This window comes from Athene noctua, chromosome 3 (genome assembly GCF_965140245.1).
Source record: "Athene noctua chromosome 3, bAthNoc1.hap1.1, whole genome shotgun sequence".
Taxonomy (NCBI): domain Eukaryota; kingdom Metazoa; phylum Chordata; class Aves; order Strigiformes; family Strigidae; genus Athene; species Athene noctua.
This window is the reverse complement of record NC_134039.1, coordinates 17,031,376-17,050,323: the sequence shown is the minus strand read 5'-3', so window position 1 is coordinate 17,050,323 and position 18,948 is coordinate 17,031,376. Positions and strand designations below refer to the sequence as shown.

The window sequence follows — 18,948 nt, the reverse complement described above, 5'->3', positions numbered from 1 at the left end:
AATGCAATTCCTTATCTGAATTTCCTTACTGTTACTCAGAAGTGTTCTGGTCATTATCCTCTGAAATAGTTTGGAATTTGCATGCTGCTCATTGTTTGCTACTTGGCTTCTGCTGGCTTTATCCTTATCCCCTTCTTTTTAGATATATTTCTGGTAACCCCATCTTTGTTCATTCCATCCCTTACGATATGGCATCCTATTTCTGTTAAATGGCAACCACTGCTAAGGGATACAGCCCAAACTATGATTCTGAAGAGATGGAGGGGAGAGAGGGAGTGGCCTTGGTGTTAGAAAATTCATGGGGGATTAGGAATGATTTATTGCTTGAATGGTAACTTTTATATTGAGTCTTATCTGCACATACCCTAACATTTTTTCCACTTTCAGATGGTTCCCACTGAGCTTGTAGAAAAAGAATTCTGGCGGTTGGTGAGCAGCATAGAAGAAGATGTCATTGTGGAATATGGGGCTGATATCTCATCAAAGGACTTTGGCAGTGGCTTCCCAGTGAAGGATGGCCGAAGAAAGCTAATGCCAGAGGAGGAGGTGAGGAACAGGATATGCAAACTGACCCCGTTCTTTGCTCTGTGTAAGATTTCACATTAAGAATTTAGGTCAAAAACCAGCATGGATTTTTTTTTTTTATGAAGAAATTGCTTAAGGCTTCTGCATTCATTTAACATTCCTTTTGAGCAGGGCATTAATCTGGTATTTTAGGTTCTTTTACAGATCTGGTTGCTGATAGCTAAGCTCCTCTTTGCAGTCACACCTGTTTCGTATCACTTAATCTTAGCAGGCAAAGATGTGCACGTTGTTACAGTATGTCTGAGTATGAGGAGACTAAGATTTTTTCCTTTCTTGTTCTGGACCTTTTTGTTAGATACAGAAACATGATTCTAACCTCCTTAGGAGGTTCATAATAGGTAAAACAAACTAATTGGATTTGGCTTGTTTTTCTGTGCGTACTGTAAGAATGAAAAGATGTAGATACAGCATCCTCTTCTGGAAGATTTTGTAATGAACATCTGTTAAGTATATTGCCTATTTTCACTCAGACCTTACTGTAGCATATGAATTTTCTGGCTTATGTTTAAATTCTGATGAAATGAGTACACAGCTCCAAATCAATTTATAGTACTCACTGGAAGAGATAGTCCTGCTCACTGTTGTCTTCCATCCATACCTGCACCTTTGTTAGCTGTGCAGTGATTGCGTAGCTGCTTGGTTAATCTGTTGGTATGAAAATAGTAATTTAAAAAAATGTTTTCTAGCCAGATCATGTAGTTCATCTGACTTACTGCATTGTCTTTATAGTGTCAGAGCAAAGGAAACAGCGGGAATGTGTGGCTGAGCTGAGGGTGTCACCAGTCCTTGCAGCAACTATGGGATATGCCTAAAATGACTGTGAATCTGTACTAACTTTTTTTACAGGTGGAAAGTATACAAATGTTAAAGCACAGTGGTGTAGCTTTTAAGGCAGTCTCTTTGGATTCTCATTCTTGTACAGATTGTCTGTATTTGAAAGTAAAGGTGGGATTGTTAACTAGTGATGCTGTCTTCTCAGAAACGAGTGTGTAGGAATTTCTTCTCTTGAGAAAACTTCCTAAAGTAACATATAGAGAAAATCAAGAAACTGCACTGCAGTTTAAGGCGGGTCTTAAGCTGAAACAGGAACATAAGATTCACTGTGTTGTTTACAGTCTTACCAATTTATTTTTTTAAGACTTCTATCTTCTGTTCCTTTGCTAGCATGGCTGGTATTTTGTTCCACCAGAAAAGCATGAAACCTATAAACTTGGGGGGAGGGTGTGGAGGGGGTGTGGGCAGGGGAATCAAAGCCTAAGTATATAAGCCTTCATCCAAAGAAGATGGGCTTTGTATGTTGAAACGCTAGGATTGGCCTTAAATCTTACTCTGATGATTGGCTAAGGTATTTAAGGGATTATTTCCTAGTTTTGATGCTTTGCTTTTGCAGAATATTACCCACTGTCTACTGCAGAAGTGGATAGGGTGATCTTTTCCTTTTCTGGAGTTGTTGTTCCTATGTTCTTCTGAATTTTCTCTATTTTTGTTGGCAGGATTATGCACTTTCTGGTTGGAACTTGAATAACATGCCAATTCTAGAACAATCGGTTCTTGCTCACATCAATGCAGATATCTCTGGCATGAAGGTACCTTGGCTGTATGTAGGGATGTGCTTCTCCTCATTTTGCTGGCATATTGAAGATCACTGGAGCTATTCCATCAACTACCTGCATTGGTATGGACTCTCCTTTGCGCATCTACCTTATGCTGTCCTGTTTGCCATTAGTAAATTTGTAGTTCTACTTGAAAATGCCTACACACACCGATGACATTTGTAACCAAAACCCTTAATGTGTTGAGCAGTCTATATTCTTAGCTAAGGCTGAGAAAAAAGCAAATACAGGTACTGTTTTAAGCACTTCAGTGTTTTTCATTAACTGATTAAATATTCTTGTTTTGCCAAAAATTTGGTGTCACTGTAAAATCATGCTTTACAGGCTGACATCTTTTCTAAGAAAGATTTTGGTTTTGAACTGAGTTGCAGTTCACTGTTCACTGCTTTATGATTTAAAGTTGATATGCCCCTATGCTGGGAGTGGCTTACACAGGAGTTAGAGGTGAAAGTTCAGCAGCAGATCTACGTATACACAGAAATACTCCTAGTTAAGAGAAGAGAAATTTGAAAGTAATTCTGACTTTGAGAACAATCCTAGAAGTGTTCTGGTGTTCAACTTTTGTGTTTTAAAAGAAAAATCATGACAGATTAACTATTTGCATTGCAGTCTTCCCTGTTCACCAGGCTCAGTCACAGTGGATGAAGCAGAGGGGTAGGAGGGGGGAGCTGTAGGAAGCACCCCTTTAGAACAGAAAATTTGTTGTACATCTGGTAAGGTTAGGTTGATAGCCTTTAGACTGTGATTGCACATTTCTGGAGAAGCACGTTTGCTATGAAGATCTGATCCATAGGCTCAGGAGAGGAATTAATTTTGTTTTGAGTTCGGTTACTGTCTTCAGCATGTATTAACTAGATCAGTATGTGAGTGGTTTTTGTCAGCTGGTGAATTCCAGCAGCCCAGATGCAGAGTAGTATTAATTTACTGGGGTTTACTAGCTGTGTCCTACCAGCAGGTGTCACTGAAGCCTGTGGGAACAACAAAAAATGTTGCACTGTGCCTCATCTAATTTTTGGGATGGTTGGTGTCAAGATTATTAAGACAGTTAAATAGTGCTATGTGGACAGTTTCAGATATTTCAGCAGACTACTGCTTGTATTTCTTAATAAAATAAAATTAAAAAATAAACCTCAGCCTTACAGCTTAGTTTGGTTAAGACAGGACTAGAAGGACTGGAGTAGTATGTTCTCAAGTAAATTTTTGTTTAGTTTTGGTCTTGTTAATCTTCTTTCCTCATACGTAACTAATTCATGATATTAGGCATTTTTTATCTTAAGAGTCCAATGGACCATTGGTTTTCAGTAATTAGTTATGTATATTAGGAGGATTGCTGATATTTCATTGCACTGGTGTTTTATTCTTTCCACTTATGCTTAGCTGGTATACTATTCCATTGGTTTCAGGAATATGGCTACTGCAAGCCTAATTGAGTGAGAGAAAGAGTACTATGATCTCTCTTCTCTTAAACATTAGCTGTGATGACCAAGGTTTTGCTTGTTAAACCTACTTTCTTCTTCCTAAAGGAAAATAATTGCCCGTTTATTCCTTTAGAGCATGGTAAATGACAAGTATCTTCCACATTAGGCTTGTCATGGCAAATCTACTGTCAGGTATGTTGAGAATTGTTTTGTAGTGTAATTGATTTTTCAGATTGGAATGGTACATCCTGAAGATGATGGTTGTTGATTGAACACATTTTTATGTATATATGCAAAATATTTGGCATGTGTGAACAGTGGTGCTAGATTTGAGGTGTACTTTGCAGTTGGGTGGCACCACTGCTTTCCTTTAAGTAATATGTTTATTACCGTGGTTGTGTTTTGTTAGGGGAGAGCCGAAGACATGGTATGGTGTGCCCTCTCATGCAGCAGAGCAGCTAGAAGATGTGATGAAGGAATTAGCTCCTGAGCTATTTGAATCCCAGCCTGATCTCCTGCATCAGCTGGTCACTATTATGAACCCCAATGTGCTGATGGAACATGGTGTACCAGTGAGTAGCACATGAGCATTTTTTACATAAGTACCCCTATGTGCTCTCCGTTTTTCATTCTGTGCCAGATTTGTGTAACAATGGTTTGGCATAACTGAAGAATTTTTATGGTCGACATTTGCATATTTAATTCATTAGTTATGGGGTGTTTTTTAAAGCTATTTTCATAGTCTTCCCTAGACTCACCATGCAATTTAAATTATCTTATATCAGAAGTGTTTCAAAATTCTTATGTAAAACATCATATAGAACAAGTCTACATTGTGTTACAGTTAATTTTTAAGTTAAAAAGCTCCACCCTGCCATAGCAGCAAGTTTGTCTGAAATGTTTTTAATATCTTTTGACAGTAAAATACTTCTCTTATATTCAGTAGAAATCATAGCATTAGAAAATTCTTTTTTGACCAAACATAATTGACTGCAGACCTTTAAGCAGCAGTCAGTATCATTTGCTTTTGTCTTAGGATAAATTGCTTCCCTCACAAATACCCCAACAAAGCAAACCATAAACTGTTTCCAGAAGCTTTTGCACTTTGTGGTGTGGTGGATTAAATGATGATAGAGAAACATCCCTTTTGGGATTCATAAAGAGAATTTTCAACTGCTGGCTTTATATTCAGCTTTTTTGAGTAAAGCTGTAAATTGGGGATTCACTTTAAGAAGACAGAATGAATCCTTACCACTTTTGGGGTGGCTCTGTTGACTGTGGTGTTCTATGGGTAAAGAAAATGGTGTTCAAATGTCTGGTAATTACGTGTCTTAAACTCTGTTGCCAGTTTCTTTTTTTTTTTTTCCCCTTTATCTTCACTTGTATTAGGTATACAGGACCAATCAGTGTGCTGGCGAGTTTGTTGTGACCTTTCCTCGTGCCTATCACTCTGGATTTAACCAGGGATATAACTTTGCTGAAGCTGTGAACTTCTGCACTGCTGACTGGGTCTGTTGTTTTTGTATATGTTTGCTATGTCTCTGCCAGGTGACTCTCGCAAGGAGTGTGTTAGTAATGTCATTATCTGAAGAATAGTCTTTTAAATTACATAGTATATTTTATGTTTATAATTTCTGATGCAACAGTTAAAGACTGATGTGAGTTTCCTCTACATAAAATAATTTTGATGAACACATAATTTTAAGTAGCTTCAAGCTGAAACTTTGGCAGGTGGTCTTTTACTTTTGGCATGTTAAGTATTGATCCAACCAAGAAGAGACATCTCACAGTACCTTTAGCTAGTATTTCTGTGATGCCTCTTTTTGAATTTGATACAAATTAATGTAGTGTCTTGAACAGCTGCTGTCATTTGAATGTTGGAGGTGGGCATATAACAGTCTTTTTTTCTCCTTTTGTGCCAGCTCATTCCACCTCTTAATCATATTAGTGCTTGTTCTAATAGCCATGCCACACCAGAGCATAGCTTATGTGGATTCTTCAGTAAGTTGTCAAAAGTGTGTTCTATTACTATCTAGGGTTTACAGTTGGAATTTACTATCTCATCTGTAGTTTATCTCGCTTACCTTCTTTTTTTTTTTGTTACTTTCAAATAAGAATTTTGGTCCTTAATCAGAGAATTTTATTAATTCATCAGAAAAATTATCTGCAGGATTGACAGTGTGTCAGTGGTGGGTTTCTTTCTCCTGTGCTCATGATGTAATCTGCGTGTAGCCTCCGAAAAACTGCTAAATTCACACCAGCCGTGTGAAATTTCCTTTGCTTATGCAAAATGAATCTGGAAATCTGTGTAGCAAAGTCATCTAGCATTTTATTTCTTTTGATTTAAAAGGCACAAAATGAGTAACATCAATTTTGGTTAACTCTAGGGATCTTGTGATAAATGTCTGTCCAAGCATAGTAATATCCAGAGGGCAATGCATTCACCTTAGCATTGACCATATGACTTCTTTTTGGTGCCAGATTCTTTCCACTGGAAGTAAAAAGAGCTTAGGACAACTATTAAACTTGTGTCTGAACGTTAGACACATAAAGTTATAGCAGATGGGCTTTCCCCCACAATGGATATCCTTTTTGTCCTCGTCTGTGACATGACCTGTGAAGCAACAGGAGCAAATGGAGGCTCCAAATGGGGCAGGTAATCCCTCATCCTCTTGCTACCAGGCAGAAGGAGGGGACCTAAGAGGCAGGGGAGGCTGGAAACAGGTCCCGGCTCAGGGAGGCAGGAAAATCCTCTCCTAACCTCCCTCACCTTCATGGTGCCCCTTCACAATAGATTCGGCACCTTGGAACTTTTGTATGAAGAAGAGAAGGAGGAAAAAGGAAGAGACAAATGAGGAAGACCAAGGTTCACCAATACTGGGTCATTCTAGACCAGGTATTAAAACCAGTTCCGAAAAGAACCCCAGAAAAGTCATTGTAGTGGGTGACTCCATTCTGAGGTGTGTTGAAGGCCCCATATGCAGACCAGACACGCTTCATAGGGAAGTCTGCTGCCTCCCTGGGGCCCGTGTCAAAGACCTCATGGCAAAACTCCACACCCTAGTGAGACCCAAGGACTACTACCCTCTCCTGGTTTTTCAGGTAGGTAGTGATGACATTACCAGGAGAGGTCCTAAAGCAATGAAGAGAGATTTCAGGTCCTTGGGGAAACTGATTAAAGGGTCGGGGGCACAAAGTGTGTTTTCATCCATCCCTTAGTTGGGGGAATGGATGAAGAAGAATACCAGAGAACTCAGCAGATGAACTGGTGGCTTCAAGACTGGTGTTAACGTCAGGGATTTGGATTTTTCAATCATGGGTTGGTATACAGGGCACCAGACCTTTTGGCATTAGATGGAATGCACCTGTCCCAGAGGGGGAAGAGGATCTTGGGGCAGGAGTTAGCTGGGCTTATTGACAGAGCTTTAAACTAGATTTGAAGTGGGAAGGGGGCAAAACATCGACCCATTTGAAGTGCATGTATACCAGTGCACACAGCATGGGTAACAAACAGGAGGAGCTTGAAGCCATGATGAAACAGGAAAACGATGATGTTGTGGCTATTGTAGAAACATGGTAGGATGTCTGCCATAACTGGAGTGTGTCAGTTGATGGCTACAAGGTCTTTAGGAGGGATAGACAAGGAAGGAGAGGTGGTGGGGTGGTGCTGTATGTTAGGGACTGTTGTGATTGCTTTGAGTACAAGTGTAAGGAAGACAGGGTAGAGTGTCTTTGTGTTAGAATCAGAGGGAAGGCTAATAGGGCAGATGTTGTAGTAGGAGTCTACTGTAGGCCACCCACCCAAGACAGGTAGATGAAATATTCTATAGGCATTTGGATGAAATCTCATGATCGCTTGCCCTTGTTCTTGTGGGTAACTTTAATTTCATAGACATTTGCTGGAAATACAACACAGCAGAGCGGGACCAGGCCTGGAGATTCCTGGAATGTGTGGGAGGCAACTTCCTGATGCAGCTGGTGAGAGAACCGACCAGACAAGGTGCTCTGCTGGATCTCCTCTTTGTGAACAGAGGACTAGTGGATGATGTGGTGGTTGGAGGCTGACTAGGGCACACCGATCACAAAATAATGGAGTTCTCTATTCTTAGAGAGGCCAGGAGAAGGCTGAGCGGGACTGATATCCTGGACTTCCAAAGAGCTGACTTTTTCTTGTTTAGGCACCTGCTTGAAACGATCCCTTGGGAAATGGTCCTGAAGGGTTTTGGGGTCCAGGAAGGCTGGGCACTCTTTAAGAAGGAAGTGTTAACGGCTCAGGAGCAGGTGGTCCCCAGGTGCTGTAAGAGAAGCCGGTGACAGAGAAGACCGCCCTGGCTGAACAGGGAGCTTTGGCTGCAACTCAGGGAGAAAAAGAGAGTTTACAGCCTTTGGAAGAAGGGGCTAGCCACTCACAGTGATTACAAAGAGGCTGTGAGGCTATGCAGGGCAGAAATCAGGAAGTCTAAAGCCCAGCTGGAAATTAATTTAGCTTCAGCAATCAAGGACAACAAGAAATGTTTTTATACGTATGTCAGTAGCAAAAGAAAGTCCAGGGAGAGTCTCCATCCCCTGCTAGATGCAGAAGGAAATATGGTAACAAGTGAGGAGAAGGCTGAGGTGCTTAATGCCTTCTTTGCCTCAGTCTTTAATAACAAGACTAGTTGTATTTGAGGGAATCCATACTTCTCAGCCAGAAGACAGAGACTGGGAGAACAACCCCCCCACAATCCAGGAGACAGTGACCTGCTGCATCACAGACACACACAAGTCTATGGGACCAGACAGGATACACCCGAGGGTGCTGAAGGAGCTGGCTGGGGTGCTCACCAAGCTGCTTTCCACCGTTTACCAGCAGTCCTGGCTGACTGGGGAGGTCCTGACAGACTGGAAATTAGCCAGTGCAACACCCATATATAAGAAGGGTTGGAAGGATGATCCAGGAAATTACAGGCCTGTCAGCTTGACTTGGGTGCCTGGGAAGCTGATGGAGCAGTTCACCCTGAGTACCATCACACAATACATGTGGGACAACCACATGCTCAGGCCCAGTCAGCATGGGTTTATGAAAGGCAGGTCCTGCTTGACAAACCTGATCTCCTACGACAGGGCGACCTGCTTATTGGATGAGGGAAAGGCTGTGGTTGTTGTTTACCTTGACTTTAGTAAGGCCTTTGGCACCATTTCCCACAGCATTCTCCTGGCAAAACTGGCTGCTTGAGGCTTGGATGATCGCACTCTTTGCTGAGTAAAAAAACTGGCTGGATGACCAGGCCCAAAGAGTTGTGGTGAATGGAGTTAAATCCAGTTGGCGGCGGGTCACGAGTGGTGTCCCCCAGGGCTCGGGTTTTGGGCCACTCCTGTTTAACATCTTTACTGATGATCTGGAGGAGGGGATCGAGTGCACCCTCAGTCAGTTTGCAGATGACACCAAGTTGGGTGGGAGGGTTGATCTGCTCGAGGGTAGGGAGGCTCTGCAGAGAGACCTGGACAGGCTGGAGCCATGGGCTGAGGCCAACTGGAGGAGTTTCAATAAGGCAAATGGCAAATGCTGCCCTTGGGCCACAACAACCCCCAGCAGCGCTACAGGCTTGGGGAGGAGTGGCTGGAGAGCTGCCAGTCAGAGAGGGACCTGGGGGTGTTGATTGACAGCTGGCTGAACAGGAGCCAGCAGTGTGCCCAGGTGGCCAAAAAGGCCAATGGTATCCTGGCTTGTATCAGCAATAGCGTGGCCAGCAGGGACAGGGAAGGGATCTTGCCCCTGTACTTGGCGCTGGTGAGGCTGCACCTCGATTCCTTTGTTCAGTTTTGGGCCCCTCACTATAAAAAGGACACTGAATGACTTGAGCGTGTCCAGAGAAGGGCAACGAAGCTGGTGCAGGGTCTGGAGCACAGGTCGTACAAGGAATGGCTGAGGGAACTGGGGTTGTTTAGTCTGGAGAAGAGGCCTCATCGCCCTCTACAGCTACCTGAAAGGAGGTTGCAGAGAGCTGGGAATGAGCCTCTTTAATCAAGTAACAAGTGATAGGACAAGAGGTAATGGCCTCAAGTTGTGCCAGGGAAAGTTTAGACTAGATGTCAGGAAGTATTTCTTTACAGAACAGGTTGTTAGACGTTGGAATGGGCTGCCCAGGAAGGTGGTGGAATCCACGTCCCTGGAGGTGTTTAAGAGTAGAGTCAACTTAGCACTGAGGGATATGGTGTAGTTGGGAACTGTCAATGTTAGGTTAACGGTTGGACTAGGTGATCTTCAAGGTCCTTTCCAATCTAGTTGATTCTGTGATGATTTAAGGTTGTTACAATTGGCTCTGTCCAATAAGATACAATTCTCAGTCTATTTCCAGGTCTTGTCAAAGGAAGAAAAGTGGGAGCTAAGAGATAATCTTGTAATGTCTTTTCTCAGAATGATAGTTGTTGGTTTTTTGTAGCTTCCCATTGGACGTCAGTGTGTGAGTCATTACCGAAGGCTAGGACGTCACTGTGTTTTCTCCCATGAAGAGCTAATCTTCAAGATGGCTGCAGATCCAGAGTGTTTGGATGTTGGGCTGGCTGCCATGGTCTGCAAGGAGATGACTCTAATGATAGAGGAAGAGACACGGTTAAGGGAGTCTGTTGTGCAGATGGTGAGTAATAAAAGACAACTCTTACTTTGCTGTAGAAGAACTTTTGCTTTCCCCTCCCCCTGCCTGGGCTTTAGAGTTTTTTAGCAAGTGTCTTAACTTTTTTTTTGTTAGGGAGTGTTGATGTCTGAAGAAGAGGTGTTTGAACTGGTTCCAGATGATGAGCGTCAGTGCACAGCTTGCAGAACCACGTGCTTCTTGTCAGCTCTTACATGTTCCTGTAATCCTGAGCGTCTGGTATGCTTATACCATCCGTCTGATTTATGCCCATGTCCCATGCAGAAGAAGTGTCTAAGGTACACAGGATTTTTTTTTTTCCCACCCCACTTTTCTTCCCTATCCAACAGTTTGCTGGAGACTAGTGACCAAATATATTTGGGCACACTTCTCTCTTTAAGGAGTAATTTTACCCTCTTTGCTTGTTTCTTGGTTCCAAGGGAGCAGATACTATACACGTTCTGCCTTTCTGGTCGTCTTGTAGCTGGGAAAAATCAATGTAAGCAATATCCTGGCTTTTGTATGGGTATTAGTACTCTTTCTGTATTTTCCTTCCATATCTATAGGTACCGGTACCCACTGGAAGACCTTCCTTCTTTGCTGTATGGAGTGAAAGTTAGAGCACAGTCTTATGACACTTGGGTCAGTAGAGTTACAGAGGCTCTGTCTGCCAATCTCAACCACAAAAAAGGTGAGACTTCTATTGTTCATAGTAGGATGTTATGAGACTCTTACATTTGTCCTGTGTTTTCATTTAATGAGAGAAGCACTGTGTCTTGTTTAGTGGGCAAAAAAAAAAAAGCTGATCTGAGAGTGTAGTGCAACTCATCATTGTGCATTTCACATTGAACTAGCCTGTTGGAACATTGATTGAAGGCCTTTGAGGCAGTGTAAAATCTCTTCTTTTTTGCATACAAATTATTTATGTACTGTTATTACAGATGTGATTGAGCTGAGAGTAATGTTGGAGGATGCCGAAGACAGGAAATACCCAGAGAATGATCTTTTCCGCAGGCTCAGAGATGCTGTGAAAGAAGCAGAGACCTGTGCTTCAGTAGCACAGCTGCTTCTGAGTAAAAAGCAAAAACACAGGTAGGACAGGCATTTTTTCAACAGTTTCCGTCTGTCTGTTTTGTTACTTGGCTGGATCTGGAAATGTAAGAACCCTGAGATCTCGCTGCCTGCTACCTTCAGTGTTTCCTGCCCTTAGTCCTGGGACTCATTGAGAGATTGGCGGGGGGGAGTAGATACAGTGACACAAAGGGCCAAAAAAGTGGACTTAGCTGAAAAATGTGTTTAACACATTCCAACTAACTTACTGAAATGTGAAGTCATTTGGAGAATTTTTGTGTTTGATTGCTGATCCAGTGTTCTCTGACGGTGTGAGAGTTTTAGGGAAAGACAACTAGAGAAAAAATATGAAAATAAGTCTTGACATGAATTTTTGTATTTTAAGTAATGTGGCTAAGTACATAGCTTAAAGCTATGAAAAGAAAATCTGTTAAAACATTGGATTGCAAAGCAAAATCCTTGAAAAGTAAGAAATACCAATTACGGTTGGGGAGGCTAACGCAGTTGTATCTTCAGGTACAGAAGTTCTCAAACATATTTATAATTTTGCCAGCCACTTTCAAGTTGTAGAGTGTGATGTGATGCTGGTAGAGTTACTGGAAGATGCAAAAGTAGTATATCTTGCCAGCATTGGCTGGGACAAAAGGATCTTGGGGAGCATAACAGTGCAGAGAGCAAACCAGTCCATAGTTTGAGCCAGTCTTTTACTCTTGAGAAGGACTATGGGAGGCAGTGATGTGTGGTTGTAAAGTAGTGACTTCTGGCAGTATAAACTCCCTTAGTTCTCCATGTTCCCTGCCTTGCCTGTGGCTGCCTCAGTGTTACTCTGTCACCTGGCCATCAGCATGTACCTCAGCCATCTGCTGGATGTGTCCCCCTGCCTTCAGCAACATGTTCTTTCTTCTATCCATTCTGTGTACTGAATAGAAGTCCTGTAGAAAATAATTTGACCAGGTGACTGTAATTCTTGTGCTGGCAGTTCTATAGCTTTCATTTCCTCTGAGTATAGGATTGGGTTTTGTAGTTGGTTTGGGGTTTTCACATTTGTAGTTTTTGTGTGTAGCTTAAGACTTTTCAAGGGAGGGATTAAAAAGTAAATACCTTGTTAATTATAATACCCAACTTTGCTACACAGAACTTAATGCATATTGTAATTGCTTGAATTTGAACACTGAAATGTTAGTTACACCGCAGATCCGAGTATAATACCTGATGTAATTGGAAAGCTATTGTAAAATAGAGAAGCGTTTTTGTTCTATTTGAAGGGGAAAGAAGGTGCTCTCCTGTTTGGTTTTTATTGCTTGTAGGATCACACTACCACAGAGGTATGGTCACTTAAGGGCTCTGGTCTTGATGAAGGAGGCAAAGCTACAGGGCTTGCATTGCCCTGTTCCTAGTGAAGTTTAGTTATTTCGGTAGCTCCCAGGTGTTCTGGTCTGTTCTTGCTCCTTCCTCCTGCTGTTGGAGTGTCAGCCTTCTCTCAGCAGACTTGCCTTCAGTTAATTATGTGGTGGATTTCCAGCACTATCCCAAGAAACACAAGGGGTAGAAAGATTTGACAACTTGCAGTGGTGACTCTGATCTAAAGCTGAAAGAATTCCTTGAGGAGAAAAAAAAAAGGAAGGTCTTGTATATACATTTGGGGGCTGTTGTATGGTAAATAGCAATATGTTACAAAATTGAGATGAGAGAAAGATTTTGAAACCATCTTGATAAACAGTTTTAGGAAATTTAAATATAGAGGTCGCGTTCAGCTTCTTTAACATCATGCTCATATTTAATACATCGAGAAGGATCACATTTACACAAAGGATAAGGTTATTAAAAAAGCAAATTAAAAATGAGTGCTCAAACATAACAATTTGGCAGCAGTTAAAGCAGCAGTAAGATCATGGTCAAATGTAGCAAAAGAAAATCTCTCTCTTATGCATCTGATTAGATATAAACCTGAAAATAGATAACTTACAGCTGTGAAGATGTGTCCTGTATTCCAATCCTATATCTCTCCCCGCTGTTGAAAGTTGTGAGTTTCTGCAGGCAGGCAGTATCTTCTTGTGCAGCACCTCGTGCAGTGGCAGTCCATGGTTGGACTAGGAACAAAATGCTGTTGCGATGTTTTGGAGAGCGTGCCCTCCCGCACTGGTATCTCTTGGAGTGCCACACACCATTCACTCTCGTGCAGGAATATTGGAGGCACAGCAGGTCCAAGTGCAGCCACCACTTCTCACTGTCTGTCATAGCAAGTCAAAGCCTGCAGTATTCTTTTTTCCCCTTTTGAGTTTTAGATAATCTGTAATTATATTTGATCATTAATCTTAATGTTACTTTTACAATTATATTTAAGTCCCTAGGTTGAAAGATTGAAATTTTTTTTAGTGTTTCTGTAGTAATAAAATGTAGATTCATTAGCAATTAACAACTCTTCAGTGTTTAAAAATATCTCCTGCTTGTGAAGTTGTGACTGCCAGGGATATGTATACTAAGTGTTTAATTTGTGCATTGTGTCACTTAAGTCTTTTACTGCATTCAGCGGGCTTGTTAAGCTTGCTTCAAGTCATATGTAATGGAAGTGTCTTTGCAGAACATGTCCTACTCAGTAGCATTCTCCTGTTGCAAGGCCAGTTTCAGCAGTTTTCTGGCTACAAGAGAGAGTGCTCTAGAAAATAAGACTTCTTTTCAGAGCTTGTTGCTGTTGCTTATCTCAGGCTTGTTGTCAGTGCCTGTCATGGCAGTCAACTTCTTCAGCTGCTTAAGGCAGGCTTTTGGGGACTGTGTTCTTTTACCTATTTTGAACAAACAGTTTGAAAGTCATCTAGACACACCTACCTCTGAAGAGCAGGGTAAATTCTGTTAAATGTGCTGAGAGGAATTACATTAGTTTTCAAGATTTTGGCATTCTTGTGGAGTTTGGGGTTTTTTTGAGTTCTCAAGTGATTACATTTTTTTTGTAATTTCTCAGTAATCTTGATAGCTTTCTGTCATTGGAATTAAATCCAGGGATCATCATCTTTTCTCTCACCTAATATTGTTTAATTATGTCCACTCGTACAGCAGACAGAGCCAAGATAGTGGAAGGACACGCACCAAGCTAACTATGGAGGAGCTTAAAGCATTTGTACAGCAGTTGTTTAGCTTGCCCTGCGTTATCAGCCAGGCCCGACAAGTAAAGGTAAGTTTGCATCTGCTCCTCGGATAATGCTGTGCTTTTTACTTTGTTCTGGTTTTGTGGTGGTTTGTTTGGGGCTTTTTTTAACAGGTAATGTTGCCTCGTGTAAAGGATGAAAGGGTTTTTTATTTAGGAATCAGTCGTGCACTGGCAGAGATGGATTGAATGGGGTGTTTCATTTCTAGCTTGTAATTTAAAGCAAATAGCTACTTTGCAATGATGTCTGTGGCCTCAAGAATGGGAGTAAAAGACCCTGGATGCATCTAGCCTAGTGTCTCCCTGCTTTACTGGGTAATCTTGCTGTTGTCATTGAAGTGTTGCGGATGTAATGTTGCTGTCTGTCCATAATGGAACAGTAATATCTTATTTCCTGCTCATTTGCAAGCATATCTCTTAAGTGGGCAATGATGGCATTTTTACTTATGCTAGCATAGTCATAGTAGCTGAGATGCTCTAAAATACTGCACATGGCCTCCATTGCTGTTTGGGAAGAGTAGCTTAGCTCTTGTGTAGCAGTCTCAGACAGTGTGGGCTATTGCACATGGCAGCCAGCAATTTAGGCAAACAAAGAGCCCTTTATGTAACGGTGTACGTTTTTTTAAGGTGCCTGTTGCAGTAAGCATTGTCAGATGTGGTGGTCTCACTGTAGCTAAACAAAGATAAAAGATCATTTCTACCTGTCACTGTCCAGGCAGCCCAGTTTTATCTCTCTGAACCAGTTACTCTTATTCCAGCATCATTAATGTTATCTATAGTGGTGGAATTTCCAGTTAAATCCTACCTTTGTGTGTATATATATATATATATACACCCCCTAGAAACTTCTGAAGGTTATATTCATGCGCTTCTTCAGGGGAGAGGGAAAGCAGTACCACATTGACAGTTGTTCTGTAAATACTTCTCAGCCTTGATTTCCAGGTTATAGTCCCCTTAATCTGTATGCATAGCCTGAATTTCTTGTCCTTCATATATATCTTTGCCCCTGTCTTTGAATGAATCTAGACTAATAAATAATCCAGATCATACTGATTCCCCTGGCTGCTATTACAGTTTATCACGCTGGCAGTCTGTATCATAGCAAGTGTTTTCAGCAGCAATCTTAATTTGTTTCTCTGTCACTGATGATGAAATGTTCAATGGTGTTTTGCCTACTAACTAACATATAGAAAACTGCTTCAAGAAACATCCTTAATAAAGATTTTTCACCTTGAGAAATGATTCTTGAGAAGTATGTTAACCATTTATTAACACACATGTTCTCTGTTGATAGAGCTTTAAGAAGAATGTTCTGTAGTGCTGGATTTGTGGCCTAAAATTCTAAACATTACCATATGTGCAGCTACTACTACATAACCAAACATAGAGTTTAACAATATGTCAGGTTTTTTTGAGAAGGCCTCTTTTCTGTAAGTGTTTACTGGTGTTAGTTATGTCCTTCTTCATTCATGAATTCTGTATTAACTTTGCCATGGTAGTTTAGTGTTGATATCACAGAGAGACTTTATATTGGACTTTCTTCTTTTCTTTATGATGTTGACATGTTGTTGCTGAAAACAAGTACTTTCAGAAAACTACAAGACTCCAGGATGCAGGTTTTCCAGGCCTGTTGACGCTAATCTTTATCCTTCAAAGATGTTCCTTAATGTGTTTCCCAGCAGCTAATAAGAGTGGAAGGTATATTGTCATCCTTATATGGTAGGATGATTTTATTACATTTCTGTCCACATACAAACCAGAAATGTTTACTATTATATATTAATGAGATTTTATTATCTATTAATGGCCCTATAAGATTCTTCTCAAAAGAGTTTTTTTGTTTCAAGTGTATTTAAAACCTGTTTCTAATTAAGACATTTGTAGATGACAGAGCTGCAGGAATACAGTAAACTCTTAAGAGTTTTAATCTGTACTTTTGTCTAAATATTTTCTCCCAACTAGTCTCTCTTTCCCCTGCCCCCCCAGTCTTAGGAAACTGGTTCTGTTAAAGTACTCTGTCTATGCGTGTGTATGTTCTTGAAATGTCAATGTAATCACTAGCCAATAAAATAAATATTATAATTTTATTGGTTACAGACAGTAGTCTCTTAGTTTCTGAATGAAGTCGGATAATGATCGCTTATGCCTAAGCACTCACTAACTTTCAGCATGGCATTTGAATGCAATTATACATCGTAATGAATTGCAAAATAATTGTCATGTTGGATGATGAGTATTTTATAGCACAAAAGATGTTATAATTATTAAACTGTAATAATTTACTGTTGTCACTATGAAGCATTCAGCAGTATGTTCCCTAAATCAAAATCTTTAGAATGTGTATCTTGTTCTTTTTTGTAAATGCCTTCTGGTTTCCAGACAGTTATGAAAAGCAGCATCAGACAAAAAGGACATTAAGCTAAGGGTTAGGAAATGCGGGTTTGCTCCTCACTGTGCTATCGACTTAATATCAGAAATACCTGTCTTTTTGTGAGAGACTCAAGAGTGAATCAATTGAGTATACTGGTTGAATGTCCTTGAATGAATCTCCTGCAGAGATTCTTTCCTGTCTGTTTGCTGTCTTTGATTTTTTTTTTTTGTTGTAGTGCCAAAACTTGAGGGATGAAGACAACTGCATCAGTGCAGTTGGATTTCTTTGAAATTGTCTCCTTTCATTAGAGGGGTTTTCATTTTCATTTCTTCAATGTGTTTAAGTAGTGGGCCTGCTTTAGGAAATGGTAATTTCAAACTTGACCATCATTATTTTCATGATCTTTTGGTATGTACATCTTCATACTACTCTGGCTTGTTCTTTCAAACCTCAGCATGTTTTCTTCTGTTGTGTATTACCATCATTACTGTAATGCCTCTGACACTAGATTGAAAGGACAATATGTTTGTACAAGTCCCCTTCCACCCACTATTTTAAAGTTTATGTTCACCAGGCAGTGCTTAATACTCTTGTTCAGTTGGGAGCTGTAGCCAGTTGCAGTTGTACTATTTTAGGTGCAGAGTCTGATGAAACTAATATGCCTAGTGTATGAAACGCTAGGCCACCAAATGAGTTTATATGGTATGTTACTTAATATGTATCAGACTTGATGGCTTGTGACAACTATATGGTGTTATGCCAATTATCAGGCCTAGCATAAAGGACACAGCCAGCATAAAGATGAACTAATAACCAAATTGTATTGGATACAAAAGGGTTGGTACATGGGTGAGCGCTGGGGGTACAAACAAGTCAGTCAGATTATACATAACCGACATCAATCCCACTGGCCTCAACAACGACACTGCACGACCAACAATGGGTGGAACAAATGGTGAAATGCAGTTTCCCATAGAAGGGACGGGAGACAACCGAGTCAACAAGCCAAATACATAAGATGAAGGAAGCCACACACTGAATCTCTACACAGCCCACGTTTACAAAAGCCAGACCTGACTGGAGCCCAGCTCCAGGGAGGCAGGAGGTCCTTCCCCAACAGGAAACTCTGCAAAGCACATCCACCTCACAGTCAGACACTGCCCCTTCCTGCAAGGGGTCCCAGATTTTATCTCTAAGTGGGACACCTGACCCTTGCTTACTTCATGCGGGACACCTGGGGCTCATTTACCCAATGGCTCTGTCTGCAAGGCCAGTCACACCCTGGAGGGAAGCTTAAAGGTAAACTCACCACCCCTTTGTGAAGGGCTGTGGGAATCACCATATGTCAACCTTAATTTGGGGCTTGGGGTTGAAACCCCAGCATTTCATCTGGCATTGTGTGTAGAAGCTCTGACTGATTATGTGATGATCACATACAAATTCACAGCTCACTGATCCCTCGGTCAACTTTTCCTTTTGATTATATGGGTGTTTTTTCTGTATGTTACTTCAGAATCTGCTTGATGATGTTGAAGAATTTCATGAGCGTGCTCAAGAAGCTATGATGGATGAGATTCCAGACTCTTCCAAGCTGCAGGAGTTGATAGACATGGGCTCTGGCCTTTATGTAGAACTTCCTGAACTGCCAAGGCTGAAGCAAGAGCTGCAGCAGGCACGGTGGCTGGATGAGGTGAGGTCCACCCTCTTGGATCCCCAGAGGGTCACCCTAGATGTGATGAAGAAGCTGATTGACTCAGGTGTGGGCTTGGCACCACACCATGCTGTAGAGAAAGCCATGGCTGAGCTGCAGGAGCTGCTTACAGTCTCAGAGAGATGGGAGGAGAAGGCCAAGGTCTGCCTGCAGGCCAGGTGAGTGTTTCTTTGCAAATTGTTCTTATAGGTCACACACTTCTCAAAAGAGGCTGAGAATCCCCAGAGTGTAGTGAAAAGGTAGGGGATTTGAGGCTGTAGGGCATTGGGTTTTGGTTTTTTTTGTTTCTACCTCCCAGCAGTTTGCTCAAGAGTTGGATTTGAAGTTGTTGATGAGTTGCAGAAGAGTTGATTCCCTGTCATGTTGCACAGTGATAGGAGGCTGCAAGTGTTGCTGCTGCCTTTGCTGTTCATCTTCCTCAACAAA

At 41.3% G+C, this 18,948-nt stretch overlaps 1 protein-coding gene across 2 annotated transcripts in view; it reads left to right on the top strand.

Annotated features, from left to right (window-relative positions):
• KDM5A (lysine demethylase 5A) overlaps window positions 1-18,948 on the top strand; it is a 57,427-nt gene that overhangs the window by 21,089 nt on the left and 17,390 nt on the right. Inside the window, exons 10-19 of one of the 2 annotated variants that reach the window (XM_074902118.1) lie at window positions 388-546; window positions 2,079-2,260; window positions 4,026-4,188; window positions 5,006-5,125; window positions 10,039-10,233; window positions 10,345-10,526; window positions 10,794-10,918; window positions 11,169-11,319; window positions 14,353-14,467; window positions 18,325-18,680. In XM_074902118.1, the coding sequence (XP_074758219.1) occupies window positions 388-546; window positions 2,079-2,260; window positions 4,026-4,188; window positions 5,006-5,125; window positions 10,039-10,233; window positions 10,345-10,526; window positions 10,794-10,918; window positions 11,169-11,319; window positions 14,353-14,467; window positions 18,325-18,680 (1,748 nt within the window). Of the gene's footprint in view, window positions 1-387; window positions 547-2,078; window positions 2,261-4,025; window positions 4,189-5,005; window positions 5,126-10,038; window positions 10,234-10,344; window positions 10,527-10,793; window positions 10,919-11,168; window positions 11,320-14,349; window positions 14,468-18,324; window positions 18,681-18,948 lie in introns of both variants that reach the window. The other variant, XM_074902117.1, reaches the window with a different exon arrangement.